This window comes from Moschus berezovskii, chromosome 15 (assembly GCF_049115385.1).
Source record: "Moschus berezovskii isolate FMDL1 chromosome 15, NW_MosBer_1.0, whole genome shotgun sequence".
NCBI classification, from domain to species: domain Eukaryota; kingdom Metazoa; phylum Chordata; class Mammalia; order Artiodactyla; family Moschidae; genus Moschus; species Moschus berezovskii.
The window spans coordinates 54,660,971-54,682,214 of record NC_142474.1 but is presented as its reverse complement, the minus strand read 5'-3'; the positions used below and the strand labels follow the sequence as shown (position 1 = coordinate 54,682,214).

The 21,244-nt window shown below is 41.9% G+C and overlaps 1 protein-coding gene across 1 annotated transcript in view; it reads right to left on the bottom strand.

The window, feature by feature from the left end:
- ITGA8 (integrin subunit alpha 8) overlaps positions 1-21,244 on the bottom strand; it is a 203,458-nt gene that overhangs the window by 40,605 nt on the left and 141,609 nt on the right. The window contains exons 24-25 of the mRNA XM_055429258.2: positions 20,667-20,772; positions 17,629-17,787 (exon numbers count right to left, since the gene is read on the bottom strand). Coding sequence (XP_055285233.2) covers positions 17,629-17,787; positions 20,667-20,772 — 265 coding nt within the window. The remainder of the gene's footprint in view (positions 1-17,628; positions 17,788-20,666; positions 20,773-21,244) is intronic.

The following is a 21,244-nucleotide window of genomic DNA, read 5'->3' as shown; positions in this document are numbered from 1 at the left end:
GCAGGTTCAGTCCCTGGGTTGGGAAGATCCCCTGGAGAAGGAAATGGAAAACCACTCCAGTGTTCTTGTCTGGGAAATTCCATAGACAGAGGAGCCTGTCTGAGATACAGTTCATTTGGGTCACAAAGAGTTGGACAGGACTTAGCAACTGAGCTTGAGCACAATCAATAGTGTTTATATGTCAACCCCAATCTCCCAGTTCTTCATACCCTTCTTCCCCCTCTGATGAACCATATTCTAATGAAAATGACTCTTCCCTAGCACCCCATGTATACACTGTGTTGTAATGGAGCTTGTTTTCAGCCCTGAGTTTGTTTGGCAAGTGTTCTAGAACTTATGATGTTATCTCAGGCTCCATGCCAGCCATATCTGCTCACCAAATAAACATTTTGAGAATCCCAATAAATCACAAATACTATCCCATTAAAATATTTTATTTTAGACTGACTGAGTATAAGTCCTGAATTTTTGGCTTCCTGCTACCCCTCCCCACCAGCACATCTGTTTCTACCTGGTCTCTTTCTGTAGTCACAGAAGTAATCCTAGTATGCTCATCCCTGTGGGAAGAAAACAAGATATTCCTAAACTGCAGCTGAAATGATAGTGCTCAGTACATCCTAAGAACCTAGAAAAATCTCCTGGATAAACAGAAAGATAGAGTCCAGGTTTCTTAGTAAGACTGCTCAGCCATGTGTGTGCTGACCTCCACCTGTGCTCCAGTGTCCTTTTTCACCAAGAGCCCAGAGCATCCTGCTCCCCAGCAAGTAGAACCATGTCCCACTCTTGCCCTGCAGCAGGCTGATTCCCTGAGGCTGTTTGATGTTCCAGGTGATGGCTCTGTTCTCCATCAGCACCTGTCAAGCTGCATAGTCATTGCCTGCCAACTGGTCTGAGTTGCCCCATGAAAAGCATAGAATAATATATCTCAGCAAACATAAAAAAAGAAACCAGAATTCCAAATCAACCAACCAACCAAACAACAACAAAAAACCAGAGAGGAAAGAGCCTGGCAGGGAAAAGTCAGAGGCGGGGATATCAGATGTGGGAGACAACCCAGGAGAAGTGTGATTCTATAGAAACCTAAGTAAAAGAAAGTTGCAAAAATAAGTGACGATTCCTTGTTTGCTATTCCTCCCAAGGAGAGGTGGACTCTAATCACCCACCTCAATTCTCGGTTGGTCTCAAGGACTTGATTGACCGAAAGAGTGTAGCAGGAAAGAAAAATAACTAAAAAATATATGATTAAGAATGTAAATCCTGCAGAGGAATAAAGAAAGGTTACGACTAAAAGGATTCATTGAATCTGTCACCTAAGAAATTATGGAATATGATCCAGCAACTCCACTTCTGGATAGTTACCTGAAGAGAACAAAAACACTAACTAGAAAAGCTATCTGCATTCAGGTTCACTGAAGCATTATATCCAATAGACAAACCTGGAAGTAACCTCTGTGTCCACAGATGAATGGACAAAGGCAGTGTGGTATACATATACAACAATATACAGTGCAGTATTATTCAGCCATAAAAAAGGAGGAAATGCTGCCATTTGTGACAAAATGGGTGGACCCTGAGGGCATTATGCTAACTGAAATAAATCAGACAGAGAAAGACCTTGTGATCTTACATACATGTGAAATCTTTAACAAACAACCCCTCCCCCCAAAATCTATGAAACAAACTTATCTATACAGAGAATAGATTGGTGGTTGCAAATTGGTGGGTACCAATTTCAGTTATCAAATAAGTAAGTTCTGGGGATGTAATGTATAGATGGTGGCTATAGGTAAAAATACTGTATTGGATATTTGAAACTTGCTAAGAGAGTGGGTCTAAAAGTTCTCATTCCAAGGAAAAAGAAATTTGTAATGAGGTAATGTGACAAGTTGACTCACTGGTAAAGACTCTGATGCTGGGAAGGATTGGGGGCGGGAGGAGAAGGGGACGACAGAGAATGAGATGGCTGGATGGCATCACCGACTCCATGGACATGAGTTTGAGTGAACTCCGGGACTTGGTGATGGACAGGGAGGTCTGGTGTGCTATGATTCATGGGGTCGCGGAGAGTCAGACACGACTGAGCAACTGAACTGAACTGAAAGTGACGGATGTTAACCAGACATTGTGATCAGATATTGAATATGTTGTACATCTGAATCCAATAAAATGTTGCATGTCAATTAAATCTCAACTAAAGAACAATAACAACAACAACAAGAAGTTATGGAGGCCCTTTCCTGAGCAGAAGATTGGGAGAGATGGAAACTGAACCACAAAACTAAAGAATGAATTGATTTAGAGAAATGAATAATTATTTCAAGAAGTATGAAATTAAATCTCAATCCTATCATATGAACTAATGCCTAATGGCTAAGAGATGAAATACAGCTTCATCCCCCAAATATGAAAGCTGCTGCTGCTGCTGCTGCTGCTGCTAAGTCACTTCAGTCGTGTCCGACTCTGTGTGACCCCATAGACGGCAGCCCATCAGGCTCCCCCGTCCCTGGGATTCTCCAGGCAAGAACACTGGAGTGGGTTGCCATTTCCTTCTCCAATGTGTGAAAGTGAAAAGGGAAAGTGAAGTCGCTCAGTCATGTCTGACTCGTAGCGACCGCATGGACTGCAGCCTACCAGGCTCCTCCGTCCATGGGATTTTCTAGGCAAGAGTACTGGAGTGGCTTGCCGTTGCCTTCTCCGGAATATGAAAGCAACAAAACAAAAAAACCACAAAGATTCTTAGTAGCTGTTTGTAAGGAGACAAAAGATAGTAATAAAACTTTATGGGCATATACAGGAGGCAATGGTTTTTCCCGTGGTCATGTATGGATGTGAGAGTTGGACTGTGAAGAAAGCTGATTGCCGAAGAATCTATGCTTTTGAACTGTGGTGCTGGAGAAGACTCTTGAGAGTCCCTTATACTGCAAGGAGATCCAACCAGTCCATTCTAAAGGAGATCAATCCTGGATGTTCATTGGAGGGACTGATGCTGAAGCTGAAACTGCAATACTTTGGCCACCTAATGTGGCGAGTTGACTCACTGGAAAAGACTCTGATGCTGGGAAAGGTTGGGGGTGGGAGGAGAAGGGGACGACAGAGAATGAGATGGCTGGATGGCATCACCGACTCTGTGGACATGAGTTTGAGTGTACTCCGGGAGTTGGTGAGGGACAGGGAGGCCTGGCGTGCTGTGATTCATGGGGTCGCGGAGAGTCGGACACGACTGAGCAACTGAACTGAACTGAACAGGATACTGTTGAAAAAGTTATGACCATTATAGAAAAGATTATTGACAGTTTTTTAAAATGAGGGAGCGCTACACAGTAATTTAGAAAAATACAAGATCGTAGAGGAAAAGGCAGATTACCAAATCGCATATAAGATTTTAAAAAATGAATGTTTACTTACATTGTGTATCAAAAATAGGACTATTCAGAGTAGCTCTCTAATTGTTACCAGTGGTGGAGGTTTAATGATATTAAAGAAGTTTTGCTAATTACTTTTTAGGTATGACAATGGTATTATGGATTTCTAAAGAGTGTCCTTAATTATTGACAACATACAACAAAATGTTTATGAGTGAAACAAAAACAAACTAATACATAAATAAATAGAAAACAGAACAGTAAATGGGCAATGACATTACTAGAAATCAAATATTTTCTTCTTTATGTTTTTACATCTTGCCTGATTCATTCCTTTGATGGACATTTAGTATCTCTTAATATGAAAACCAAGAAAATGATAATAAGAGTAAAAGAGAAATAAGGAAGTAGGGATAGCAATACAGCTTGGCTAACAAATGGAGGGTAAAACAATCCATTCTTGGAAGAGGATACAGAGGCAAGTTATTTGCTTCTAGTTTGTTTTCAAAACAGAGGATATATAAGTAACTTTAATTTGCTCCAAGGAAGGAACGGGTAGAGAGGAAGAGGTTGCAGATACTGGAAACGGGGAATACTTGAGACAGCAAAGTTAAACTCGGAATTGGGAGAAGGACTCTCCTCTGGAAGTGCTGGAGAGGAGCTAAGGGTGAGGGAGAGATGATTAGGAGTTGGCGGGGATGGGAAATGGGTCATTTGAAGACTGTCTTGCTTTATGGTCACTGGCTAATGGTAGTGATGCTTGAGAGATGGGAGAGGAGGTACAGGGCATGTCGTGAACCTTTGGAGAAGCCGATGAGGAGAATGAGAGGGAGTGGCCATCAGCCGAGGAGACTCTGCAGATGCCGCTGCCCAGTGAGCACCAGGCACCATCCATCTGTAACATGCCCACAGGCCAAGAAGTCGAGAAGCCAGAATCTGGGATCCAGCAGAGGGAGATGGTCAGGCCAGGGACTCGGAAAGCACTGAGGACAAGGGAGGTGACGCAAGGGAGCTCATAAAAGGATGTTGTAACCAACTCATCATAGATTCCAGGCTTGTCAGGAAAGAAAGTATAGCCAAAGGCAGTCTTCAGAGTGGCGTGGGTTAACTGACTCAGAGAAAGTTTTTGTATCAAGGAAGAAAAGGGCTAGTGGAGGAAGGAAGTGAGAAAAATAGAAAAACAGGAGACTGATTTATTAGAGTCTTGGGTGCTGAACTGAATATTTCAGAGGTAAGGACTTAGAGGGGATGTTCAAAGCACTGGGCTAATGGGATGCATGGGAGTGAGCATGATGGTCAGCCATATGGACTTTGCAATATTCCAGGACAATGGCAGGTGGGTGATGCACTAGCTCAGGGAGACTCAGTGATGGAGAATCTGGTAGAGAAGTCTTTGCAGGGGTCTCCAACTTTTAGGATCTAATGCCTGATAGTCTGAGGTGGAACTGATGTGATAATAATAGAAATAAAGTCCATAATAAATGTAATATGCTTGAATTATCCCCAAATCATCCCCATACCCTAGTCTGTGGAAAAATTATCTTTCACTAAACCGGTCCCTGTTGCCAAAAAGGTTGGGGACCACTGCTTTATAGTGTAAGATTAAAATTTGAGCTTAGAAAATTCAGAATTGTGGAAATCTTTAAGATTCCCTTTTATGTTTTCCATCATATGCTCAGGTGTTTGTGTGTGTATGTGTGGTGTGTGCTATATGTGCAGTTTTTGAGATTTAGCATGTGCAATTTCTTCTTTTTATAGGTCACTGGAAGGTATGTTAACTCAGTAGGTAACCAAACTACAGAGCAGAGATGCTGGAAAGAACCAGTTATTCTCAAGGTATCGCCTACTATTGGGCTTCCCTGGTGGTTCAGACAGTAAAGAATCTGTCTGCAATGCAGGAGACCTGGGTTTGATCCCTGGGTCGGGAAAGATACCCTAGAGAAGGGAATGGCAACCCACTTCAGTATCCTTGCCTGGAGAATTCCAGGGCTACAGTCCATGGGATCGCAGAGTTGGATACAACTGAGCAACTGACACTTTCAGTCTATTATTATTGTTAGTAGTAGTAGCAGCAGCAGCAGTAGTTGTAGTATAATAGCCGTAGTAAAACAACAGCCCAAAGAGAAGAAAACCCTTCAACTTCCTACGTGTTTATACTGGATGCAGCTTGTGTATAGAAAAAGTTAGGACACATCCTATTGTGGTGCTCCCTGGTGTACCATTACTCACAAATATTTCTAAGTGGTTTCTCTATAAAACCCAGGACTTGTTCTGAGACACAGAATGAATGGATCACACAACAGGGGTTGATAAAATGTTTTTCTTCCTTTCAGTAACAGTGTTTTACAAATAGAGGAACACTGCTCTCAAGTACCATCATCAAAGTCCAATGGCTCGCAACCCAGTTTTCTCAAATGGCATTCCAGAAATTATTTCAAAAGATAAAACAAAACAAAAAGACAACCCCCCAAACAAGGTAGAAGTTATCCAAGAAATGTAAACAACAGTTAAAGGCTATTTTCCAGATAAACTTTTTTAGCCTGTTTCACCATGGATCACAAACCCACAGGTCAAGTTTTTCCTTAAGCTGAAATTCTTTGGGCTGAGAGAGGCTGGCCTCTTAGCACCCAGTTTAGGCAGACTTTCAAGTTCAGGGTAATGTTTGCTATGTGCTATGGGAAGCTAGTGGCAAACACTAACGTATTTCTTCAGAACAAACATGAAAATCGCTTCTTTCTGCAATAAGGAAACAATTGTTAGTAAATAGGGTTCTCTCCCCAGCTGTTAGTCAGATTCTGACCCCAACAGGAGTTTTCTATTTTCATAAATCTTCACAAACTCTTCACTCTGGTATAGGTTTAAATTTATGGATTAAAGAGATGCTGTGTGGCTGGAACGTGCAATATAGTTGGAAATGCAGCTCTGGAAGAAAAGAGTTGGGTGACATTAGATAAAAGCTCCATGAATCCAAATAAATGCAGCACATAGTATTTTTTCAGCCTGTTTGTCATTTGTCTTTGGATTTCAGGTATTTCTCATCCAAAAAAGGCAGTTGCCTTTTTCTCATGTGACTCTGTGTCTATAATTAAATCGAAACAGAGCTGCGTCCAGGGGGTCGGTCCACCAGGTCATTTTCTTTAAGATGTAAATGTTCAGGATTTGCTGGGAGAGAATAAAAGCCACAGTTGTCTTAACCTCCTGAACAGTACAGCAAAGCGGAACTGAAAGAAGCAATTCACTCTCTTGGTGATTTTGAAGCTTAGCTGCTGGACATGTATTTTTAAAATTTTGAAATATAGATGAGAATTTGGAAACCATCTTAAAGAGAAGATAAGGCAAAGAGAAACAGACCCCAGAAAGGATATTGACTTTGGTGGCTGAAAAATGGTGATGTTGTAAGTAAGACTACTATGGGTAGTGTTTTAGGTAAGAGGTGGATGAAATTCCTGTATCAGAGGGAACAGGAGAGTGAGAGAAAGAGAGAGCAAAAAAGAAAGGAGGGAGGAGGAGAGAAAGAAAAAAAGGAGGGAGGAGAAAGGGAGAGAGAGTTTGGTCTGAGAGCTGCTGACCTAGGAAGTAACAAGTATCTTGCATTCGGAATCAGAAAGCAGCAGTAAGTACTATAAATGGAGGCAGTCATGAAGGAAGAAAATTCTCTTAAGGATAAGACAAAACTATGCAAGTTTGCCAAGCCACTGTCTGCGGCGGCCCACTGATTAAAAAAAAGAAAAACAATTTGCCGGGCTATAATCCCTGATGAACAGTTTCTGTGTTTCTGCTTTCCATGTCTGCGCTATCTGGTTGTAATTTGGACTTCCTGTGGGAACAGTCTTGTTCAAGAGATCAATTCTCGGTTGTAACTATCTGCTTTCCACGGCTCCGAGGACAGTTCTTTACACTCTGGCTTTTTCTCCTGCTATCGGTCATCCTAGTCTAGTCCCTGCCAGATTATTTTCACCTCAGGATTTCCCTCTCTTGAAGTTAGCCCCAGAAGATTCAATCGTGATCTTAACACAGGTTGGATCTGACCACCTTGTCTGTCTCCCCCTCGAGCTACACTCTTACAATCGGTAGCCCTGTCTCCCAGCATCTCATAATTGGCTGTTACTGATGAAATCTTGCCAATTAAAAAAAAAAATAGGCCTTGTCTCTTTGTGCAGCTTTGGTTCCTTAATCATGTTTGCTTACTTAGCTTCATCGTATCAAGAGATTGTAGCCTATCTGAAGGACCTTACTGACCCCAGGAGAGAGTCCACCAAAATAAGAAATTTTGTAGTTTGAAATCATTATTTTACTGCCTTTAGAATATTTTTAAAATACTTTATCCAACTCTAAAACTCTATTCCAAGAAGGATCTGGAACAAATTAGATTTAATGGATTTGTCTGAGTGTTGCAGACAGTTTGTTTCAAAATGTTTTAAATGGTAGAATATGGGGAAATCACCACATTCAAATCCTGTGTCCCTGCCCTGGACCGTGAAGTCTGGAGGCAGAAACTTTACGGTTGCTTTTGCCCCTGGGATTATAGAAGACCGATAAATAAAGTGGAGCCATCATGGGAAGAACAGAAAACCAAAGACTGCAACCTTTTCATTGGGAGGCAGGAGTAAAAGCAGGGGTGACAGTGACACCCCCAAGTGCCACACCTCATGCTTGTTTGAGCTGTGCACCACAAGGGGTTGTGCACCTCACTCAAGCTTTTCCTGAACTCCATCATCTCCCCGGGGCATCCATCTACCCCTGTACTCAGATGTTTGAACAGGGTCACAGAGAAAACTGAGTGAATCCCCGTGAAGCCTAATATAAAGAAAGTACTGATACTTAAAAATAAAAATTTCACTGACTTCTGCTTGCATCTTCCATCTCCCCCAACCCTAACTTAGTTGTTGATGGTCTGTATTTGCACAGCAAATGAGGTGTATGTGGGTGAGGTCTTGTGCCCAGTGTCTCCTGAGACAGTCACAGGTCTTAGAACATGAATAGGGTGGTGGCTTTTCAACATGGTCAGTGTCTGTTCATCAAACCTTGTGGACATTCAGGTCACTGATGGGATAACCAGACAGTAATACCTCCTGTTAGAACTGAATCCCGTCAGGCCTATTCAGACTTGAAGGCTTATATGAGCACAGTGGCATTTGGAATGCATATTCAATTTATAGACAGGTTGTATTTCAGAAGATTTTCTGCTAGAAGTTTGGCACTCCAAATACCTTTCTCTTTGGAAATCGGGAGAGCCCACAGGAAAATCTACTTCATCCACAATATGACTTTGATGCATACAACTAAGTATTTGCAGTAAAAATTAAAGCTGGGGAGGTTACTCCAGGAGTAATTTTTAAAAATAGAAAAATAACGATTGTGTTAAGTACATTATAATAAATACTGATAGATTTAATGAGAGTAAACAAAGGTCATGGCATCTGGTCCCATCACTTCATGGGAAATAGATGGGGAAACAGTGGAAACAGTGTCAGACTTTATTTTTGAGGGCTCCAAAATCACTGCAGATGCTGATTGCAGCCAGGAAATTAAAAGATGCTTACCCCTTGGAAGGAAAGTTATGACCAACCTAGATAGCATATTAAAAAGCAGAGACATTACTTTGCCAACCAAGGTCCGTCTAGTCAAGGCTATGGTTTTTCCCATGGTCATGTATGGATGTGAGAGTTGGACTGTGAAGAAAGCTGATCGCCGAAGAATTGATGCTTTTGAACTGTGGTGCTGGAGAAGACTCTTGAGAGTCCCTTGGACTGCAAGGAGATCCAACCAGTCCATTCTAAAGGAGATCAATCCTGGGTGTTCATTGGAAGGACTGATGCTAAAGCTGAAACTCCAATACTTTGGCCACCTCATGCGACGAGTTGACTCCCTGGAAAAGAGTCTGATGCTGGGAGGGATTGGGGGCGGGAGGAGACAGGGACGACAGAGAATGAGATGGCTGGATGGCATCACCGACTCGATGGACATGAGTTTGAGTGAACTCCGGGAGTTGGTGATGGACAGGGAGGCCTGGTGTGCTGTGATTCATGGGGTCACAGAGTTGGACACGACTGAGCGACTGAACTGAACTGAACTGAAGCCTTATGGAGATTCTGCAGAGGACATCTGGGGAATTTCAAAAGTTTCAGAGTTGGTGGCACTGATTCCTTAAAGTGAGTGGCCTAGAAAATGTTTCAAAGGAAATCTGATGGTTTCTAATTTATAAGCCAATTTCCTTAGAACATGTGAGAGTTGGAGTCAGTGAAGGAGGGAAATGAATAAAAATGAGATATTTATATATTATACAGGAGGAGAAACTGACTAAAGAAATGTATGTGAATACAAGAGAAAGAGATTTTTCTGAAGGGAAACCAACTGACGGCCTGGAGAGGAAAATATGATGGGCAACTTTGGAAATCCTCTGGAGGAAACTTCAAAAAGTAGACAGTTCTTCCTCTGACAGATCCATGGTTGGGACATTTTGGTGGCTCATCCAGTGGAGACTGGAGCATTCTCAGAAAAGACTTGCAGATGCAGAGGTTTCAAGGGGCACTCACTTCCTATGGCTCTACTTATAAAGGAATCGTAGAACCATATAGTAAGGAAATTTGCCTTAGTCCACCCAGTAGGTTAGATTTAATGTGCATGTGCGTGCTCAGTTGCTCAGTTATATCCTACTCTTTTCAACCCCATGGACTACAGCCCATCAGGCTCCTCTGTCCATGGGATTTCCCAGGCAAGAATACTGGAGGTCATTGCCTTTTCCTCCTCCAGAGGATCTTCCAGACCCAGGGATCGAACCTGCGTCTCCTGTATTGCAGACAGATGCTTTACCACTGAGCCACCTGGGAAGCCACAAGATATAATACTGTGATTTAATTTTGCCTATACAAATATTTTCTGCCTCCCTTTTCATTATTGCAGATCTACCTTCTCTCTGCTTCTCAGTTAAAGAGCTAAGTTAAAAAAAATTAGCTAGTTTAAGATAAAACTATCAGTACTCCAATTAAAAATACCCTTCAAATTAGCTTTGTTGCAAGAATCTGAAATTGATATTAGACTTAAAAATTTACCTAGCCTATTCTTTTGATGGTAACAAGATATAATAAATAATTTGCTAATTTCCAATTTATATTTAAGTCAGTGAGTAGACTGTTTAGCTTTGCATTACACAGAAAGAAATTGTCAAGTAAATTAATAGTGACTTCACCGAGAAATTATTTACTATCTTAAAAAGAAAGTAATTTTCAAATATTCTCAATTCTTTATAGGTATTCATGTAAAAAAATATGCTGATTATCAAGTTTTAAAATCTATTTATTGATAAAAGGTCATTTAGACTCTTTGGGTCATACTTGTTAAATATAGGTAAAAGTACTCTGACAACCTGCAAGTAATATTTCAAGTTTCCATGAATTCAGAATTTCAAGAATTTATGACTTGTTATAATTAGTTATTTTACCATGGTCTTACTTTCTATTGTAATCAAATCTTATTTTTTAATGATATGTTTTTTTAAAATATATATATATTTATTTATTTATTTGGCTGAGCTGGATCTTAGTTACTGCACATGGGATCTTTAATTGTGGCATTAGAATTTTTAGTTGCCCATGCAGGATCTAGTTCCTTGGTCAGGGATCGAACCTGGGCCCCCTGCTTTGGGAGGACAGAGTCTTAGCCACTGGACCACCAGAGAAGTATCTGTAAACAAATTTTGTATTATGTTTCTATAGAAAAATTTTATAAAATGATCACAACTAAGCTGCATTTTGCACTAGCCTTGGATCAAAATCTACACTTTAAGGAATAACTGGGTAGCCGGGAATGTAGGTAATGGGGATATACTCCCACCCAGCTTGCACCAACCTGTCAAAGTTTAAGGCTAGTTACTATTAGTACATTTCCAGCCAGTGTAAATGATCATTAAATTGCAACAACAACAAAAATAACTCACAACCAACAAAATTCAGTTCAGTTCAGTTGTTCAGTCATGTCTGACTCTTTGCGACCCCCATGGACTGCAGCACTCCAGGCTTCCCTGTCCATCACCAACTCCCAAAGCCTGCTCAGACTCATATCCATTGCGTTGGTGATGCCATCCAACCATCTCATTCTCTGTCGTCTTCTTCTCCTCCTGCCTTCAATCCTTCCCAGCATCAGGGTCTTTTCCAATAAGTCAGTTCTTCGCATCAGGTGGCCAAAGGATTGGAGTTTCAGTTTCAGCATCAGTCCTTCCAATGAATATTCAGGACTGATCTCCTGTAGGATGGACTGGTTGGATCTCCTTGCAGTCCCAGGGACTCTCAAGAGTCTTCTCCAACAGCACAGTTGAAAAGTATCAATTCTTTGGTGCTCAGCTTTGTTTATAGTCCAGCTCTCACATCCATACATGACTACTGGAAAAACCATAGCTTTGATTAGACGGACCTTTGTTGGTAAAGCAATGTCTCTGCTTTTTAATATACTGTCTGTTTGATCATAGCTTTTCTCCAAGGAGCAAGCGTCTTTTTATTTCATGGCTGCAGTCACCATCTGCAGTGATTTTGAAGTCCCCCAAAATAAAGTCTCTCACTGTTTCCATTGTTTCCCCATCCATCTGCCATCAAGTGATGGGACCAGACGCCATGATCTTAGTTTTCTGAATGTTGAGTTTTAAGCCAACTTTTTCACTCCCCTTTCACTTTCATGAAGCAGCTCTTTAGTTCTTCTTTGCTTTCTTCCATAAAGGTGGTGTCATCTGTGTATCTGAGGTAACTGATATTTCTCCCAGCAATCTTGATTCCAGCTTATGCCTCATCCAGCCTGGCATTTCTCAAGATATACTCTGTATAAGTTAAATAAGCAGAATGGAAAAAAAAAAAATAAGCAGAGTGACAATATACAGCCTTGACGTACTCCTTTCTGGATTTGGAACCAGTCTGTTGTTCCATGTCCAGTTCTAACTGTTGCTTCTTGAACTGCATACAGACTTCTTAGGAGGCAGGTCAAGTGGTCTGGTATTCTCAGCTCTTTCAGAATTTTCCACAGTTGTAATCCACACAGTCAAAGACTTTGGCATAGTCAATAAAGCAGAAGTAGATGTCTTTCTGGAACTCTCTTGCTTTTTCGATAATCCAACGGATGTTGGCAATTTGATCTCTGGTTCCTCTGCCTTTTCTAAATCCAGCTTGAACATCTGGAAGTTCATGGTTCACATACTGTTGAAGCCTGGCTTGGAGAATTTTGAGCATGACTTTGCTAGCGTGTGAGATGAGTGCAATTGTGCGGTGGTTTGAGCATTCTGTGGCATTGCTTTCTTTGGGATTGGAATGAAAACTGACCTTTTCCAGTCCTGTGGCCACTGCTAAGTTTTCCAGATTTGCTGGCATATTGAATGCAGCACTTTCACAGCATCATCTTTCAGGATTTGAAATAGCTCAACTGGAATTTCATCACCTCTACTAGCTTTGTTCGTAGTGATGCTTCCTAAGGCCCACTTAACTTCACATTCCAGTATGTCTGGCTCTAGGTGAGTGATCACACCATCGTGGTTATCTGGGTCATGAAGATCTTTTATGGATAGTTCTTCTGTGTATTCTTGCCACCTCTTCTTAGTATCTTCTGCTTCTGTTAGGTCCCGACCATTTCTGTCCTTTATTGTGCCCATCTTTGCATGAAATGTTCCCGTGGCATCTCTAATTTTCTTGAAGAGATCTCTAGGCTTTCCTTTGTTTTCTTTCTGTTGTTTTCCTTTGTTTCTTTGCATTATCACTGAGGAAGGCTTTCTTATCTCTCCTTGCTATTCTTTGGAACTCTTCATTCAAATGGGCGTATCTGTCCTTTTCTCCTTGCCTTTAGCTTCTCTTCTTTTCTCAGCTGATGTAAGGCCTCCTCAGACAACCACTTTGCCTTTTTGCATTTCTTCTCCTTGGGGATGGTCTTGATCCCTGTCTCCTATACAATGTCACAAACCTCCGTCCATAGTTCTTCAGGCATTCTATCAGATCTAATCTCTTGAATCCATTTGTCACTTCCACTGTATAATTGTAAGAGATTTGATTTAGGTCATACCTGAATGGTCTAGTGGTTTTCCCTACTTTCTTCAATTTAAGTCTGTATTTGGCAATAAGGAGTTCATGATGTGAGCCACAGTCAGCTTCCGATCTTGTTTTTGCTGACTGTGTAGAGCTTCTCCATCTTTGGCTGCAAAGAATATAATCAATCTGATTTTGGTATTGACCATCTGGTGATGTCCACGTGTAGACATCTTCTCTTGTGTTGTTGGAAAAGGGTGTTTGCTATGACCAGTGCGTTCTCTTGGCAAAACTCTGTTAGCCTTTACCTGCTTTGTTTTGTACTTCAAGGTCAAATTTGCCTGTTATTCCAGGTAGCTCTTGACTTTCTACTTTTGCATTCCAGTCCCTTATAATGAAGAGGACATCTTTTTTTGGTATTAGTTCTAGAAGGTCTTATAGGTCTTCATAGAACCATTCAACTTCAACTTCTTCAGCATTACTGGTCAGGGCATAGACTTGGATTACTCTCAATTTGAATGGTTTTTCTTGGAAATGAACTGTGATTATTCTGTCATTTTTGAGACTGCATCCAAGTACTGCATTTTGGACTCTTTTGTTGACAATGATGGCTACTCCATTTCTTCTAAGGGATTCTTCCCCACAGTAGTAGATACAATCATCATCTGAGTTAAATTCACCCATTCCAGTCCATTTTAGTTCACTGATTACTAAAATGTTCACTCTTGCCATCTCCTGTTTGACCACTTCCAATTTGCCTTGATTCATGGACCTAACATTCCAGGTTCCTATGCAATATTATCGCTCTTTACAGTATCAGACTTTACTTCCAGTTCAGTTCACTTGCCCAGTCATGTCTGACTCTGCGACCCCATGAATCACAGCACGCCAGGCCTCCCTGTCCATTACCAACTCCCGGAATTCACTCAAACTCATGTCCATCGAGTCGGTGATGCCATCCAGCCATCTCATTCTCTGTCGTCCCCGTCTCCTCCCACCTCCAATCCCTCCCAGCATCAGACTCTTTTCCAGTGAGTCAACTCGTCGCATGAGGTGGCCAAAGTATTGCAGTTTCAGTTTTAGCATCAGTCCTTCCAATGAACACCCAGGATTGATCTCCTTTAGAATGGACTGGTTGGATCTCCTTGCAGTCCAAGGGACTCTCAAGAGTCTTCTCCAGCACCACAGTTCAAAAGCATCAATTCTTCAGCGATCAGCTTTCTTCACAGTCCAACTCTCACATCCATACATGACCACGGGAAAAACCATAGCCTTGACTAGACGGACCTTTGTTGGCAAAGTAATGTCTCTGCTTTTTAATATGCTGTCTAGGTTGGTCATAACTTTCCTTCCAAGGAGTAAGCATCTTTTAATTTCCTGGCTGCAATCAGCATCTGCAGTGATTTTGGAGCCCAAAACAATAAAGTCTGACACTGTTTCCACTGTTTCCCCATCTATTTCCCATGAAGTGATGGGACCAGATGCCATGATCTTCAAATGTTGAGCTTCAAGCCAAACTTTTCACTCTCCTCTTTCACTTTCATCAAGAGGCTTTTGAGTTCCTCTTCACTTTCTGCCATAAGGGTAGTGTCATCTGCATATCTGAGGTTATTGATATTTCTCCCGGCAATCTTGATTCCAGCCTGTGCTTCTTCCAGCCCAGCGTTCCTCATGATGTACTCTGCATAGAAGTTAAATAAGCAGGGTGACAATATACAACCTTGACGTACTCCTTTTCCTATTTGGAACCAGTCTGTTGTTCCATGTCCAGTTCTAACTGTTGCTTCCTGACCTGCATACAGGTTTCTCAAGAGGCAGGTCAGGTGGTCTGGTATTCCCATCTCTTTCAGAATGTTCCACAGTTTATTGTGATCCACACAGTCAAAGGCTTTGGCATAGTCAATGAAGCAGAAATAGATGTTTTTCTGGAACTCTCTTGCTTTCTCCATGATCCAGCGGATGTTGGCAATTTGACCTCTGGTGCCTCTGCCTTTTCTAAAACCTGCTTGAACATCTAAATTGTTTTTGCTTTGGCTCCATCTCTTCATTCTTTCTGGAGTTATTTCTCCACTGATCTCCAGTAGCATATTCGGCACCTACCAACCTGAGGAGTTCATCATTCAATGTTCTATCTTTTTGCCTTTTCATACTGTTCATGGGGTTCTCAAGGCAAGAATACTGAAGTTGTTTGCCATTCCTTTCTCCAGTGGACCACGTTTTGTCAGAACTCTCCACCATGACCCATCTATCTTGGGTGGCCCTACATGGCATGGCTCATAGTTTCATTGAGCTAGACAAGGCTGTGGTCCATGTGATCAGTTTGGTAAGTTGTCTGTGACTGTGGTTTTCATTCTGTCTTCCCTCTGATGGATAAGGATAAGAGGCTTATGGAAGCTTCCTGATGGGAGAGACTGACTGAGGGGAAAACTGGGTCTTGTTTGTATGGGCAGGGCCATGCTCAGTAAATCTTTAATCCAGTTTTCTCAGGGCTTTGTTTCTTTCCTGTTGCTTGACGTGAGGCCAAACCATGGTGGAGATAATGAAGATAATGGCGACCTCCTTCAAAAGGTCCCATGTAGGCACTGCTGCAGCCAGTGCCTCAGACCCTGAAGCAGGCCGCTGCCGCCCCATGCCTCTGCCAGGGACTCCTGGACACTCATGGGCATGTCTGGGTCAGTTTCTTGTGGGGTATTAAACAAGTTACATAATATATACAAACATATATAAATAGTGTCAGACACAAGCAAAGCAGGACAGTCAAAGAGAGTTAGAAACCATCTGCATAACCACTTGCTCCAAGAAGCTAAGGCCTGAAACGGGGTCTAAGGTAGCTGAGAAGAGGAGATATGAATGTCTTAATTACTTAGATGTTATCCATTAACATCTGAAGATACTATTTTATAATAAGCTACTGTCCTTGAAGATGTTAAAATTATCTCAGTGAAGAGAGAGGAAGTGGGGCAGGGGTGAAGGATGCCAAGGAGGATGCATTTTAAATCATTTTGTGGAAGACAAGTGGCCTTATTATTTCCCCCAAAAGAAGGAAGAAGTCTTGACGCCCATAAATCCATGAATACTGGACCTCCTTTTACTCTTCCTCTGTCTGAATAGAAGGCATGTTGGGTTGAAGAAAAAATCCTTTCATAACGTCAGTGCCTCAGTGCCACTGGCTGAGAATAGAGGCAGACCTGCACCCAGGATTGTTGAATTAGTATTTCCCGAAGTCTGACTCTGCCTGGTTGATTATGGAGATACTCTGTCCCTGCCAGTCCTGGAGGATGTTCGCTCTTCAATGAACTCTTCTTTTGAGGACAACATCACATTAATAAGAATTTTTTTTTTTTTCATTCAAATGTGACATTTTCAAGGGCTTACACTCATTAATTTCTTTCCTTTCCAAAAGGACCCCAAAGCCAGATTTGGGTCTTGGGTCTTAATCTGGACCGAATCAGCTCTGTGGAAGCTTGAGTTTCTGATTAAAGAGTGACTCACTAGGTGATTGAGTGGGGGTCTTCAGGGAGGCAGAATCTCAGACCCCACCCTAGATGGACCCCGTGCTTTATTTATTGAGATCTCCGGGTGATTCCAATACGCTCAGAGTTTGAGAAGCACTGCCCTAGGCACCTCTGAAAGCTGGGGTCCTGAAAACTCCAGGCTGGGAGTTCTCAAGGGCATTGAGATGGCCTTTGGCAAATAATCGCATTTTACCACTTGCTATTGGCAACATCTGGAAAACCCCGTTTTGGCAAAGACCCTTATGCCTTTTGGCAATATACCAAAAAAGACTTTAAAACAGCATTTTAGACACATTCTCCAAAACATGACAAGGAGTCGGTTTCTGATTTGGGTTGGGTTCTACTGCTGGTCAGACCGTGTGTAAAAGTTAATGCACTGGAAGAGGCTAAATGAATGACAGGCTGCCATGAGCCATAAACCAGGAGAAACTGATGCTTTCTAGAAGAGATATTTTAAGTTAGGTCTGGCTTTTCTTATTTCATTTTTAATATTTTCTTGGCCACATAGCTTGTGGGATCTTAGTTCCCCAACTAGCGACTGAACCCACATCTCCTGTATTGGAAGCATGGAGTCTAACCACTGGACCACCAGGGAAGTCCCAGGTCTGGCATTTTAACTATAAAACTAAAAGCAAAGATCTGATAAATTTTCACTGAAGTCATATAATTATTTCACTTTTTTTTTTAATTAGCCACTGTTATTTTCTCCTTACTATGGAAAATAAACAAAGTTGCTGATTAGAGCAGACTCCTTACCTTTATATCTTGTGGGTTGATATCAGGATTTGTTTGACATCGCAGAGGTCCCAGAGTTTGAATATGAAAAATGTAGAGGAGAAATTCGTCCCGGGCAGAAAAGGGCCAGCCCACCTCCAGTAGGGTGTCACTGATGGTGCTTGGTCCAATATTGTGCAGCTGCAAGCAGGGAACATGTTATGGAGTGGTCAGCACAAGGCAGCAAGTTGAAATCAACCTCCATAGACTCAGAACCCATTCTAAAAAAGCAGGGATTTGGCTTTAAGTCATCTGCACTAGGACTGTGACAAGAGGAAGAGTCTCTTAAGAGGAATCCTGAAAGCAAGATGGGCTGATGCTTAGAGAAGACAATTCAATCTGTGAAGCTCTCAGTGTAGAATTTTGTAAAGGCCATCTTCACCATGTCTGATAACTGTGCCATTTACCTTGTTTATGTTAATCTAATCACAGCGAGAGAAACTTCACTTTAATTATCTGCTTTCTAAACTTGGTTATTCTTTTTTACATTGAAATTGGCCTCTTTCCTGACTACTGACTTGTCGATTGTAACCATATGCGATGCACTTTCTCTCACCCCCTGGAAAAATGGCTATCCATCAAATACCAGAGATGGCCCAGGCTCACCACAGTTCACTTCAAGTGCGCATTTCAAAGCTGAGCTCCTTCTGTTTTAATCAGTGAATCTCAAGGAAAGAAAGGCCACGTTGCACAAAGAGATGAACTCTTTGAACACAAGAATCCTGTACTTGCAGGACACAAAACATCCTGGGAACACCACTAAGTGGATTTAAATTTATTGTGGTTTTGAAAATTCACTTCAAAGTTAGCTGGGACCTTTTGTCCTTTTCTTTTTTCACAGTTCTGACAATTATAATGATCCATAAAACAATTTATAATTGGTTTTGCTTATAAGGTGGCTCATTTCATTCACATTATCAAAGCAACATGCCATCCATTGATAAAAGTATATTTTGAGACATGAAACTAGCCTGTAAGCAATGGTCAGTGATTGCTTTTGGCATTACTGGGTATTACCCTTAAATTTTATGATCCATTGTTGCTCAGATTAGAAGCAGGGTTACCCTGAGAATGATTGAGTTTGAATGTTTTCAAACTTTAAAGTTTCACCATTCTAAGGAGAGACTAGTGCACACAAGGTTTAATAAATTACTTGACAGCATTTTTTCCCCAGTGAGGTTCTTGATCAGAATGGCCTTGGGAGTGCATTATCCTTTTGTTATCAAGAGAGCATAAGCCAAAGCCTTGATCCAGCTTTACACAGGGTGTCTGATTCTGGACCACAGGCTGGGGGGATGGGAGGCTTTAATGTTGACACTACACAGGAGTTGATGCTTCTTTCTCATATATGTAAACATCTCGTCAGCTCTGAATTGGCTTTAACTGTTATTCTCAGAGAATGATACTCAAGTCCCTTGTAACTTAAGATGAAAGATACAGTCAGAATTATTAGGTCAGCGACATGCATGACACAACAAGGGGAGGCGGCATTAACCAAGAGGGAACCTCAAATAGAAAATGGCTCGGAACATAGTTTTGCTGGCCCCGAGAAGATGAACAGGAATAACGTGTCCCCTGACAGCACGTACTGGGTTGGCCAAAATGTTCGTTTGGGTTTTTCACACAAACGTTTTGGCCAGCCCAATACTTTATTAAGAAAAAAAAGAACTACTAAACTAACCATTTACTATATCTTGGTTTCTAACAGTAAAAAAATTTTTTAATGTTTCAGATAATGTGTCAACAAAGTTCCTCTCTATGAACAATTTAACACTTGAAGTAGAAACAGATCAACAGGTCTTTATCACAAGCTGCTGGTTTGCTTCTAAAAGATAAATGGACGATTTCAAATCTCAGAATAACATACATATCTGATTGAGGTTAGTCGAATGAACAGTAAAATTATTCTTATCTGTCAAACATCCACCCATGCGATACACCCATTTGGGGAATATAAAATAGCAGATAATCCATACAGTTTTGTCTAGTACCTCCTGGTTGGTGACTTTTAATTTAAAAGGTAGGTGGGTTTTAAAAATAGCTGAAAATGTAGGAAGAAGTGAAATAAAATCTAGGGAGTTTGTCATTTCTAGACTTCAGTCAGTTCAGTTCAGTTCAGTCGCTCAGTCGTGTCCGACTCTCCGCGACCCCATGAATCACAGCACGCCAGGCCTCCCTGTCCATCACCAACTCCCAGAGTACACTCAAACTCATGTCCACAGAGTCGGTGATGCCATCCAGCCATCTCATTCTCCGTCGTCCCCTTCTCCTCCCGCCCCCAACCTTTCCCAGCATCTGAGTCTTTTCCAGTGAGTCAACTCGTCTCATGAGGTGGCCAAAGTATTGGAGTTTCAGCTTTAGCATCAGTCCCTCCAGTGAACATCCAGGATTAATCTCCTTTAGAATGGACTGGTTGGATCTCCTTGCAGTATAAGGGACTCTCAAGAGTCTTCTCCAACACCACAGTTCAAAAGCATCGATTCTTCGGCGATCAGCTTTCTTCACAGTCCAACTCTCACATCCAAATATTAAAAGAGAGGAAATAAAGAACTTAAGCCACCTGAGCAAAGAGCTGACTCACTGGAAAAGACTGGAATGCTGGAAAGACTGAGGGCAGGAGGAGAAGGGGGCGACAGAGGATGAGATGACTGGATGGCATCAGTGACTCAAGGGACATGGGTTTGAGCAAATTCCAAGAGATAGTAAAGGACAGGGAAGCCTGGCGTGCTGCAGTCCATGGGGTCTCAAAGAGTTGAACACGACTGAGCAACTGAACAGCAACAAAAAGAACATGAATAGGAACAAGATAAGGTGTTTCTCACCATTTAATGGCTCTTGCCAGTAAAAAGCCAGTGGTTATTTAATAGAACACCCTCCCACCACCCACTGCAATATGAGAGCAAACAGCACAAATCTAGGCTGGATCTTGGATTGGGATCTTTTAAAATGCTGTGAAAAGCTTATTAGCAAAGAGCATAAGAATGAACCCTGAACGCAGCTTCAACAGCGACAAGGACTACCTCATAAATATGCTCCACCGATGGTCCAACTCCCTCCTCCTTGCGAGGCTCCTCTTCTGGTGCCCAGTTCTGAATGGGCAGGACGATCTGCGGAGGGTGGGACACTCTGAAACATGGAACTTGGCGTCAGTCGCAGGTGCTGGCATGTGTAAAGAATATTTCACTTGTATGGAGAACATTAACAGCAGCGGCAAAGAGTGACTGTCAATTTATTTGAATAGACATCATCCGCAAGGAAAAAGTATTGAAAGTTTTTGTTCAGCAGAATCACCAACGTAATAGGTAAGGGTCTGAGTGACAGTGTTAGTCCCTCAGTCGTGTCCGACTCTGTGTGACCCCATGGACTGTAGCCCACCAAGCCCTCTGTCCATGGGCTTCTCCAGGCAAGAATACTGGAGTGGGTTGCCATTTTCTTCTCCAGGGGATCTTCCCAACCCAGGGATCAAACCCCAGTCTCCTGCACTGCTGGCAGATTCTTAACCATCTGAGCCACCAGGGAAGCCTTCAAGGGTCTGAAACATCTCTTAATTAACTGGTCTGGAACTCAGATCGACTTATTTTATAGCATCTCCTCTCTT